The sequence below is a fragment of the Vigna angularis genome, chromosome 1, assembly GCF_016808095.1.
Source record: "Vigna angularis cultivar LongXiaoDou No.4 chromosome 1, ASM1680809v1, whole genome shotgun sequence".
Classification (NCBI taxonomy): Eukaryota; Viridiplantae; Streptophyta; class Magnoliopsida; order Fabales; family Fabaceae; genus Vigna; species Vigna angularis.
The window spans coordinates 55,664,595-55,677,210 of NC_068970.1; the positions used below are offsets into that span (position 1 = coordinate 55,664,595).

Sequence of the window (12,616 nt, forward strand, 5' to 3'; positions counted from 1 at the left end):
TTTCAGGCGTCCTATTTCTTTTTGTGCATCCCTCTTGTTGGCCATCACTACAGATAAACATCAAGAATGCCAATTTACATGAATTTTAAGTGTAATGCTACTACTTTTGTATGTATGATTGAAGCTCACATCTGCATTTATACGTACGAAGTAAACTTGTTTTGTTACATTTACATGGAGTCAACACGTGTACTAATGTGCACAATTTGTTCCTTGTGTTAAACAGCATTTTTCTATTCTTTCTATTTGTATTTGGTTCTCTACTTTTGCTCTGTTACAGGGATTTGTCAGATGTATCTTTGGTAAAGCGTGGTGGAATAAATTCTCTTTGTTGTTAAGTTTGAGTCATGAAATTTGTAGTTTTGAGTTGAGATACCGTGTTGGGTTGAAGCGTGTAGCATGCATGCATCATGATTCCGTAGTAACGTAGTCCGCTAATTCTGTCCCACGAAGCATGAAGAGAGCACAGGAAGGAATGTGTTACATTATTTGAGGTCTATGAATGTGGATCGCGTAAGAGAAGAATGATGCTCTTTGATTTTGACTTTCCTTGCTTTGTTCCATTCCTATGTGCTTGGAAAAAAACAGCTATGAATGAATATGTGTCGTCATGAATCATAATGCGGAGGTATCTTAAAATATTGCGCAGCATATCATACGAAGATACTGAGAAAAAAGTTGAGGCAATTAAGAAGAGTGCTATTCACATATTGAAACTGGTTGGGGGCATTCAGCGGTGGAGGATGGACGTAACTTTACTTTATGCTTAAATTTAAAAAAAAAAATCTATTAAAAAGGTTAAATGGTATAACTTTACGTTTATTTTATAAAAAAAAAAACTAATTTCAATTTTTTTCTTACTCTTTTTAAAATATATTTTAAATAAACTGGGCCAAATATGTTAAAAGAAATAGTTAGAGGTGTCATGACAAATTAAGTAATAATCACTTTATTTAGGACTAAAGCACTCATCCTTTCAAGGGAAAAATAATTGAACAAGTTCATGTGTAAAGTCCCTTCATATATGCACATCTATAGGCAAATCCTTGTCAAAATTTAGCAAAAGACACATAAGTAAAACCAAGTAGCTTCTCACGCTCAATGCACTAATTATGTGTACGTTCTAGGTCCCGTCATGGTAGTTACCTTGTAGAATATTGTCAAACTTGCTAAATCGACATATACCTGACCGATATATATTCGATAACATCACAACAACCACTTACTATTCATAACAATTTATAATTAACTACAATAATTTAGGATTAACAATCAAGTAAGAGTCTATAAACAATAATAAAAATAATACATTAAGAGGTATTTGATTTATATTCGTTAATTAATGCATTTATTGCTAACTGATGTATTTGGCTGATTTGAGCGTCAAAGTGTTTTCTACAGAAACAATCCCTATCCAGTTTAAAAAAGGACAAATACCCTAAGGTTGAAGGTTTGAAATGTTCGAGTGATTTCGGAGTCTTTGCAGGATATATGTTCGGTTTTGTAAAAACAATTTGCGCTTACCTGTGGGACTGGCTTATATTATATGAAGAGGAACATTTATCATGTATATGAGATGCATGATGGCTGGAACGGAAATGTAGCAGAAGTTTGTTGAGTTCAGGAAAAAGAACACTGAAGAGATGGACGCCTTAAAGCAAGAGAATGCTAGGTTGAAGAAAGGAGAAGGAGACTTATGAGAACATTGTCTCGGTACATAAGATTATGTCGCATCAACGCACAATCAAGGAGAATGAGGGAGAAAGTGGTCATAAGACTGGAGGAGGAACTAACACCTCCTTAGTGGTAGGAGGAGCTTGTCGACACCCCTTCATTGATGGCATCACAAAGATCTCTCTCCCTAAGCAGTGGAGGCCATCACCCTAGACTGTTATGACAACAACATTGACCCTAATGAGCATGTTATCGTATGCATCACCCAAGTCAGTATCTACTTGATTGACGATGTTATCAAGTGCAAGGCCTTCTCGATAACTTTGAAAGGGGCCCCTCTTGAGTGGTTCACTCGTCTACCTCCCTCTCAATCCATTGCTTTAATGTCGTCCTTCACAATGCAGTTTGCCACTAGGCAACACTATCATTTTACCTCCCTAACACTCCTAAAAGTCAGTCGGGATAAGGGAGAGTCCTTGTGAACCTTCATTGATAGGTTTAGGAAGGTGGCTTTGAAGATCAGGAATATGAATCCCGAGGTATTTCTACACTACATGATCATGGCACTAAGGTCAGGACCCTTCATAGACAACCTGTGTATGATGCCACCTGCAAGCATGGATGAGTTAAGGCAGCGTGCCACTAAGTACTTGCAACTAGAAGAAATGAGAAAGTATAGAAACAACATTCGGGTCGAGACCATGTTGGCAAAAAAGAAATGGGTTAACTAAGATTCAACGCAGAGGAATAGCTCCTGCCAAAGGGAACCCAAGCCTACCCAATTCTCACGTTATAAGCCTTTAAATGTTCCCAAGTCTCGTTTGTTGGGGGAAGTGTTACAAGTGGATCTTATATCGCCACCAAGGAAGTCTAAGAACCTACCGAATGCCGACATGAATAAGTAAACATTTGAGTAAACTCTTGTACTTTCTTGATTTGCACGAATAAAGAGAACAAAGTATGTAAGTAAATAAGTACTTTTTCGTATATGTATTAAATGTTTTAAACATTGGTAATTGTTTAGACATGTTGCAAATTTAAAACATTTTGGCACACATCAGCTTATTGATAGAAACATAGGAAGCAAAGCATTTAATACATGATTTCTAGACTATATAAAACGTTAAACACTTATTTTATAAAAACTGTTTGAAAGTTACATCATTTAACGAGCTTTTCCTAGATGATTCTTTTCTTGAAACGCTTATCTATTCAACATGTTTAGATATAAAATTTTAAGCTTCAGTGTTTTTTTAAGTATACACTTAGACGCTTCCTTTAAACCTAGGAACTAGTGTATTGTATATGTCTAAGGTCCCCTCGATCATAACAATATAAGACTTATTCTTGGTTGAATACATGTCGGCATGCTAAATCGACGTGTACCAAGTTAATATCTATATGATCAAGACGACTTCATATCAACCACCTATCACAATTAACTATAATAATTTAATATTAATAGGTTATTGGACCACGTGCTCAAATTCCTTCATATAAAGATCCATTAACCATTGTATACATAACATATTTTACTAAATATGTGATTTACAGTTTATTAATTATCACATTTACTACTAATTGAAGTATTTGTTGGATATTAGAATATTTTCTGGAAAGGACAAATATTTTTAAGATTAAAGGTTTGAAGAGTTAGAATCCTTTCATATTCTTTATAAAATATATATTCAACTATGTAATAATCTTAGGAAAGATAGTCCATCAAATATGTTACATATTATCTTTAAAAAAAATAGAAAATTATGTTTGTAAAATTTTGCTTACAAATTTTGAATTGCACATAAATAACGAGAGTGTTTACTCAAAATTTAAAAAGTGTCTTTTTATGTTTAAAAGTATAATTATTTTAAAATAAGTTTTAATTTCTAAAATAGTTATTAGATGAAAGACTATTAGTGTTTTCCAATTAATTAGATGTTCCTTTCTTCTCACAATTAGTTGGAAGGATTCCAATTCTGGAATTATGTTTGAAAGTGGTCCGAAAAGCACATAAAGGCTGGAAAAGAATGGTTGTTATGAGAAGATGTTGCACCATTTTTGATGCAGTGAGCAGAGCCACTATTGACCTCAGTATTAAAAGCCTTTAAGTTTGTCAATGGTTTCCATGAACCTCTTCTTCTCTCTTGAAAAAGGAAAACTGCAGGTGCTTAGGCCAAGTCCACTACATCAATATTCTTCATAGTGGGGACACATAGAGTACACTCATTAAAAAAATAAAACAATTAAATAATTGGTGACAAAATTGCTAATGATGACAACAACACTATGATTCTCAATTGCTTCATTCAAATTCATCCACCTATCATTTTTTTAAGTACTCAACTACCATAACTTAGTCTCATCAGCTCTCATTGTTTTTCATTTGTAATTTGAATTTTTTTTTATTAGATTTTTGTTACTTTCCTTCTGTTGTGCTTCAAATATGATTTTGATATTTTAAAATATATTTAAGATCTTTTAAATATAATCTATTTTAAAGGTTTGACGGAGGAAAAAAAATAGCATGTATTAGATTTTTTTTTATGATTTAACATATTAAGCATTAAGACTTAATACGCGTTAGGCTGTTAATTAATAGACTGTCACAGAAGAGTTTGCTACGACTTAAAATCATTAGTGACTCTACGAATAAGCTAATAAGCTACGGTCGTGTTTATCCATTGAAAATGGCACCTACGAGAACACCAGAGAGCATGAAAAAATCTGTTTGCTAACAACGTGAATTGAAAATTTTTAATATAGAACTTATATATATATATATATATATATATATATATATATATATATATATATATATATATATATTCATTCGAAATTTTTAATATAGAACATATTATAAAAGTAAAATCATTACAAAAAAAAAATTATATTTAGAAATGTTGGATTGTTATAAGTTGTGAATTGCAAAATTTGTTAAATATTATGCAAGTTTCTAGAGGAAGAACAATATTTATCATTTGTTGTGTGACAATCAATCGTAAATTTGTCTAAACGTTAATGATTGTCAATATCACCTTTTTATTTTTTTAGAAATTACTTAATTATAAATATTTTGGTGTTGTTTAATTTTTATATTTAATAATTTATTTATGTATGTATAATAATAATATAAATGTTGAGGAAAAATACATTATAAGAATTTGATATTTTTCTAAAAATATAAAATAAATTTAAATTTATTTTTAAATGTTAGAACTAACATAAATTTATTATTGAAAACACAAACTATTATTTAAATTTTAAAAATTAATTTTATTATTTTTAATATCATACTATTTATTTCACCTATCATATTCTTATAATATTTATTTTATTAATCAATATTCTGCTTCAAAAGTTCTAAAGAGGGATTTGTTTTTGTTTTTCTCTTCTTTAATAGTTTTTATGTCTAACTATTTACTTTTAACCAATACACAAATTAATATTACAAAACATTACTCCTACTTAAATATACACTATATAATATAAGATTGATAATATAATATATAATGTGAAAAAAATATAATAATTAAAACAAAAAATAATAATTTCAAAATGCATCTACAAATAATTTGTAAGAGTTAAAAAGAACTTTAAAAATAAAAGTTAAACATCCTAAGGTGCATTTCAAACTACAAAAAATGGAATTTAAAATGTAAAAAAAAAACGCTATATTTAGCATTTTACAGATTGAGCTATTTTAAGAAATAATTTTATGTTTTATTACTTAATAGTTTAACTTAACACCTTCCAACTTTCAAATGTCAGTTTATTTTAAAATTTTCAGCTAACTTTTGATCTTTGAGCTAACTTTCCAATTAGTTTATCAAACATGACCAAAGTATGAAAATAATTATGGAGTTTGAATCTAAAACGTTGTATAATCTGCACCACTCAGCATTATAGGTCGGTAATAAACTTGAAAGAGAGAAATTACAAATAAACAAAGTCAAATTTAATCGAGTTTAGTTTACATACAGACGTTGTTTACATATACCAACATGGAAATTAAAGCATCCTTAAATTTTTACAGTTTAAAACTTTTCAAACATTATCCTTAACAACAATAACAAAATACCCACGGCGACAATAAAGTAACATATCATGGAACTGGCAATAATGAATTCGTTAGTTGCACTAAAAAATGTAGGCTTAATACCTGTTTTTGTCCCTCTTTCTAAGGGAAATGTTCACTTTCGTCCTACCTTTTTCAAAAAGTTCAATATGGTCCCACGTTGTGAAAAAAGTGTTCAAGTTAATCCTTTTTGGTCACGGCGTTAAATATTTAACGATCCTGCTGCCAGCTAGGACTGATGTGTGCAACGTGGCTTTTTACCTGCTTAACGTGGCAGTTGACGTGGCAGTGACTTGGAGAGAAATTGGTAATTTGGGATTTATCATCGTGGAGGAAGTGTCTTGAAATCTGAAGTCCCCCTTCGAAGTCCAGCCCTGGGACTCCGGATCCCTCCGCTTCAAGTTTGTCCTCGGCGGCGCGCCGCCCAGTCCCTGGGAGGACTTTCAGTCGAACCGCAAAACTCTCGGCGTCGTCGGCATCGTCCACTGTCCTTCCTCCTCCGATCTCGACGCTGCCGTCGACCTTTTCACCAATGTCTGCAAGTCCTTCCCCTCTTCCCTTGTTGATCGCTGTTTCGCCTTCTGCCCTAACGATTCGCAGGTCGTGCTTCGCTTTCTTGTTCAATTTCTTATTTTCGTGTCGATTTGGTGAAGAAATGGGTAAAATACGAAATAATAACGTAATATTTCTTTGGTTTAATTTCTCTGAGGACCTCGAGCCCTGCCGCTGGGAGATCCTCCCGGCAATTCAGTCCAATGCGCCTCAGTTTCGCGTAGTTTTCTGATTTCATCTCTCTCTTCTACTTGTGCCATGGGATTCAATTTTGCCTGAAACAGTTTTGCCTGAAACCGGTTCAAAATACTTAAAGGAAGAATTTGACTTCTTAATTGATGGACAAATAATTTCTTTTATGTGATTACTTCGTATAAGTGAGTGTTATGCAAGATTTTTTGGTATTGAACTCTCAGGACTTTTGATGTCTCTGGTAAAGTAGAATCACTGTTATCTTCGTTACAAAATGAGCTCAGCATTTATATATATATTACTCTTTGTACAAACACTTGTGATCAAATATTAAATTACATGCCCACTTTATTATTGCTGTTGTATGTATGTTACTCATGAGGACTAAGGGAATGAAATTTATATTTGGAATTTTATTTTCGTTTTTATAAACAACTTCAATGTTTCAACTTTAAATCTATTGAAATGCCATCGTGAAAGTCGATTATGGCATTTGAAGAATTATTGAACGTACCGTTTGCTTACAATGTCTCCTTTTCAAAATTCAACGTTAATGCTTTCCTCTTACAGGTGATATCAAGGATTTCATGCTTTCCTCTTACAAAAGTGTATAATTTTTATAATACTATTTTTACAAAATTATATATATTTAAATTATATTAATTTTCTATTTTTAAGTAGTTATTCATTAGAATAATAAAATTATATTTGTTAATGCAATAAAACTATAAATATAAATATACATGACAATACTCGTATGTATTCTGCTAGTTATAATAAGGTTATTATCTCACAAACAACTAAAATCCAAAATCCAGATCATAAAAATTTCGTTACCATAATCAGGCATAAATACTCAAGACTGGATCCTTAAACAATCAGTTGCTAGCAGCTGCAACCAAATTCCCCCATAATAAAATATATATCCCCTACCAGCAACACTAACACCCCAACAAAATGAGGGAGACTATTTGAGAATTATATGTTTATGTCATAAACATCAAGGATAAATGGTCCTTCACGATTTGTCTGCAAACAACTTTATTTCAGGGTTCAATCCACAAAATTTGTTGTAATACAATGTGTCACACTAGAAATGCTTGACTAAAACAGCAATTACCATGGGATGCAGAAGCTAGTGTTCATGCATGCATTGCAAAATTAGAACATTTTACATAGAAGTAAAGCAGATAACTGCAATTTGGGCAAATGTAATCAAATAAATCTCTCTACATAAGCAAATAGCCCCTCTTGAAGGAGGGCTCCATGACCACCAAACTCTTCCTCGTCAACCTTTAATATTACTGCATAATAACTATATATAATCCCGGTGGATAGTGCCAAAAAGCTGCAAGACACAGAAAAATATTTAACAAATGAACTCAGAACTTTAGTGTGTTAAGGATTTCAATTTGGACAAAGATAACTTATATGATGTTAAAAAATCAATATGACATCAACGATTCATGTAAGAGAAAAATTATATTTAGGAAAGTGGCAACAATTCATCAATTATTCTGTTTATAAAATTGATGATTGCACAAAGCATAACTGATCTTTGCAACAAAAGTTAACTTCATTACTGCAGCCTAAAGCTCGTTAAACCAAACAAATATTACGTTATTATTTCGTATTTTACCCATTTCTTCACCAATCGACACGAAAATAAGAAATTGAACAAGAAAGCGAAGCACGACCTGCGAATCGTTAGGGCAGAAGGCGAAACAGCGATCAACAAGGGAAGAGGGGAAGGACTTGCAGACATTGGTGAAAAGGTCGACGGCAGCGTCGAGATCGGAGGAGGAAGGACAGTGGACGATGCCGACGACGCCGAGAGTTTTGCGGTTCGACTGAAAGTCCTCCGAGGGACTGGGCGGCGCGCCGCCGAGGACAAACTTGAAGCGGAGGGATCCGGAGTCCCAGGGCTGGACTTCGAAGGGGGACTTCAGATTTCAAGACACTTCCTCCACGATGATAAATCCCAAATTACCAATTTCTCTCCAAGTCAGTGCCACGTCAAGTGCCACGTTATGCAGGTAAAAAGCCACGTTGCACACATCAGTCCTAGCTGGCAGCAGGACCGTTAAATATTTAACGCCGTGACCAAAAAGGATTAACTTGAACACTTTTTTTACAACGTGGGACCACATTGAACTTTTTGAAAAAGGTAGGACGAAAGTGAACATTTCCCTTAGAAAGAGGGACAAAAACAGGTATTAAGCCAAAAATGTATTTGTCATGACTCGATTTGAATGATCTTTCAATTTATGGAAATTTTCAATAGTAAAATAGTATTATTTTGAAGTGAATGGTGTTGAATTTCAGGAATTGAATGCAATACTAACTATTATTTGACCAACTTCTGTTGTTATTATCTTTCCAAGTGTCTAGATGATTTTGGAATAGTTTTTAAGAATTTTCTTAATTGGCCACCGAAAATGTAATTTCATTCCTATATTTAACCAAACGATGTTGAAACTTGAGTTCAAAGTCCAGCACCATTACTACCCTTCAATGTTGAACAAACAATATTTAAATTAAAGTAACATCAAACATTAATGAATGATGAAGATTTCTATGGGGAAACGTTCCAGATTCTATCCCAATTTCTTCCTTAATCACAGATAGTGTTGGAAGAAAAAGATGGAGTGCAAGAAGAAAAGCCATAATAAGGGCGTGGCGCCACAGGTAAGTGAAGCCCATCAGCAAAAAGAAAAAATGAGCAAGGATTTTTCTTCTTGCACCTCTATAATTTCAAACTGCACCTAAAATTTGTAAAATTACTTTATAAAGGTGACTTCATGATTATCTAATTTGGAAAATTTCTAGAATAAGTTTACTGGAATTTTTAGAATATGATTTTGGAACAAAATTTTCATAACAGGACTACAAAACAAACTTTTCATAACATATGAAATATATTTTAATAAGAATTTTCCAGAATAAAATTTCAGACACAAGCTTTCTAGAATATATGATAAGCATTGAAAAAATAAAAATAAAAAAGCAGATTCCCACTGTTTTATTCTCTCTATCTTCTTCTTTCTCTCAGAGTGCAGACGTCATAGAGGACAAAGATGTAGTTGGAGGTGCTGCGGTAACATGATACAGAAAAAACGGTATTATATATATATTGCTATATTAAATGCAAACATGTCATTTCATACATTAATATGGAAATAATGTAAAGATTCTGTTTCATTTCCTGTAAATAAGAAATGGCTAGATGAGGTGAGAGTGGATAAGAAGAATGGGGTGGTATGAGTTGAAGGATTTATTTGGGAAGAGTGTGAAAATGAAATAAGTTGCAAAAGATTATGATCTATCAAAATGGGAAACTAAAGAAGCAATTTGATGACCTCTTTTTGTTGACAAAACTACAACACAACCAATTTAGAATTTCATAAATAACCCAATAGCTTTTTTTGGTCTTATACCTTGCTTGGAAATGAAGGTCCCCTGTTGATCTTTAAAATGTCATTTTTTGGGTTGGAACTTAACATTTACTGCATAATTTGGAGGAGACAAGCAGAATCTCATGATATAATACCTACCATGAGAAAGGGCCATTTGCTAAAATGGTAGGTATTGTGTCAAGTTTCTCTTCCATAATCAGACCATATTTTTTCCTAAATTTTAAAATATTTCTCATAACTTAATCTTCTTGACGTTGAAACATTCAGAAGGATCACTATTCTCCTTGGTCTTTTAAGAGGTCCACATCCTTTGGATTAACAAGGTATTTATGTACTTTTGATATATGTACTGTTTAATAGTAAACTAAGAAATGTATAAAGTACAGATAGAAAAATATAAAAAGAAATACAGGTAGCAAAGATGAATTTGTACAGAGTACATAAATAATATTTGTACTATTTGGTGGCGGGTGAAAGATGAATTTACACGCCTAGACAGACAGGACTAAATTTGGAGCACCCCAACCGCCAAACATTGAGCTTAATCCTAGTAATAAGTTGTGTATGCTCCTAACATTAGTGCCACTGTGCCACTGTGCTGCTGCTCTCAGACTCTTTGACCTATAACAAAAAGTTGAGAAAACTGCAAATAAATAAAGCCACCAAAGCAAAAGATGAGACAAGGATTTTGCCATACCATTAGAAAGAGCAAACACTCTCACTCCATCACAATCCAAAAAGAAACTGTTTTATTCTTTAGTCTTATACCTTTTACAAAGCCTTCTACATATCGAAAACAAAGTTAATGTTCATTCAAATACACTGCAACATTCAAATTCTAAATCTTATTGTTACTGCAAAGTTACACAAAGTACTACCTCAATATTACGATGTACGATTTTCATAACCATTTTCTGATATTCGCAACCTAATTTCTCATTAAGAATTTGGCTATTTGTTACTAATAGCTTGTGGGCCTAAGAAAGAGGTCCCCCCTTGGCACAAATCTTTTTTTGAGTACAAACCAAAAAGCAGGAAAAGTGGGAAAAGTGGTCACAGGAATTGGGGCGGGTATCTCTTTTGAAAACATAGCAGAAAAAACCAGTAAGAAACCCACGTTCCTATTTAACAGCCTAACCGTCCCACTAACTGCTAGAAGTCTCTCACACACTCCAACCCATTATGCACTTCACTTCTGCTCTTTATCTTCTCTCAACTCAACACTACTTACTAAATCTTCACCAAATCTAGACTTCCAAACGCAACAATAGACCAAATTATGAAGTGGGGTGGAAAAAAACCTTCTCCTTCTCCTTCTTCCTCTTCTAGGCCTTCTTTTGCATCTCATGTGTCTCCTTTTTCATGGCTTTCCAAGTTCAAGCATATGAGAATAAACTCAGACCCAAAACCTGCCGCACTGAAGCAAAATGCAAAGCAGAATTCTACTCCATCAGATACCTCGCCCCATTATGCTTGTGGGAATAATAGAGGCAGGTTTTATGGAGGGGATGATGAGGCTTTCTGGAGACTCTCATTTGGTGAAGAGGGTAATGAGCATAGAAAAAGTGATGATATTCTGAAGCCGGTAAAGTACAAATTGGATGCTGAACATGTCATTCCATCCTCGAGTTTCCCCGGTGGATTGAATAATGCTAAAAGACAAGGTAGAAGAGAAGTCACTCAGAAGTTGAAGCAGAAGGACACTGAACTGAGAGAAGAAACAACATTGCTGAATGAAGCTGCAAGGAGTGTAAAAGAACTCGAATCCTTGAGGAGGCGATATGAGAGGAAAGCACAAAGAGTTTTGCAAGAGCAGCTCTTGAAATTGGAAAAGGCAGAAGAGGAATCTCAGTTTGCATCAAGTCCGTTCTTAGAAAATGATGTGCAGCAATATGAGTCACCCAGAACAATTTGCACACCAAGGAAGCATTTGTTTGTCGATTCAAAGAGTTCTGGCCTTGGGTATCTAAGAGAAGCCCGAGTAAGTAGTCCCCAATTGGATTCTGAGTTGCATAATTTGAAACAAACTGAGGAGTTGAAATTGAAAGCAAAGAGTAACCAACAAATGCAATCGCTTCATGTGAGCAGAGAAAACCCGAGGAGGAAACCAAAGCACAACTCCAAGGTTAGAGTACATTCTCCAAGAATGGGTTCCAAAGTTGAAGTCCGAAAAATAAAGGCAATAGAAGAGAAGAAGAAAGCAAAACTGAAGATGAAAAAAGAAGAGGAAATTGTGGAGGAAACAGAAGGGTTAGATAGCTTTGCGGTGGTGAAATGTTCTTTGGATCCACAGAAGGATTTCAGAGATTCAATGATTGAGATGATCACAGAGAAACAGATCAATCAGCCAGAAGAAATGCAAGATCTGCTAGCATGTTATCTGACTTTGAATTCTAATGAGTACCATGATCTCATCATCCAAGTGTTCAAACAAGTATGGTTGTGCATGAGCCGAGCCAGTTCGGGTATTCAATCACACAAGCAATGCTGTTGTTGTGATTAACAACAAAATGTTTAGCCTGTAGGAAAGATTGGCAGAATTGTGAATAGTTACCCTTGTCCTAGTTATGCTCTAAGTTTACTTGAATTTCTATATTCTCATCTTCTGTATAAAATTCAGGAGAAGTTGCATCAAGATCTCAGCATACCTTATATTAATAATAATGTTATATTAAATACTATCAGTAGGAGTTCTTTGTGCATGTAA

At 33.7% G+C, this 12,616-nt stretch overlaps 1 protein-coding gene across 1 annotated transcript; it reads left to right on the forward strand.

The window, feature by feature from the left end:
* The first annotated feature begins 11,188 nt into the window (after positions 1-11,188).
* On the forward strand, positions 11,189-12,616 carry LOC108325898 (transcription repressor OFP5). Its single transcript, XM_017559028.1, has 3 exons — positions 11,189-12,034; positions 12,203-12,343; positions 12,530-12,616. Exons 1-3 carry the CDS (start codon positions 11,189-11,191, stop codon positions 12,614-12,616), a joined length of 1,074 nt encoding a protein of 357 aa, XP_017414517.1.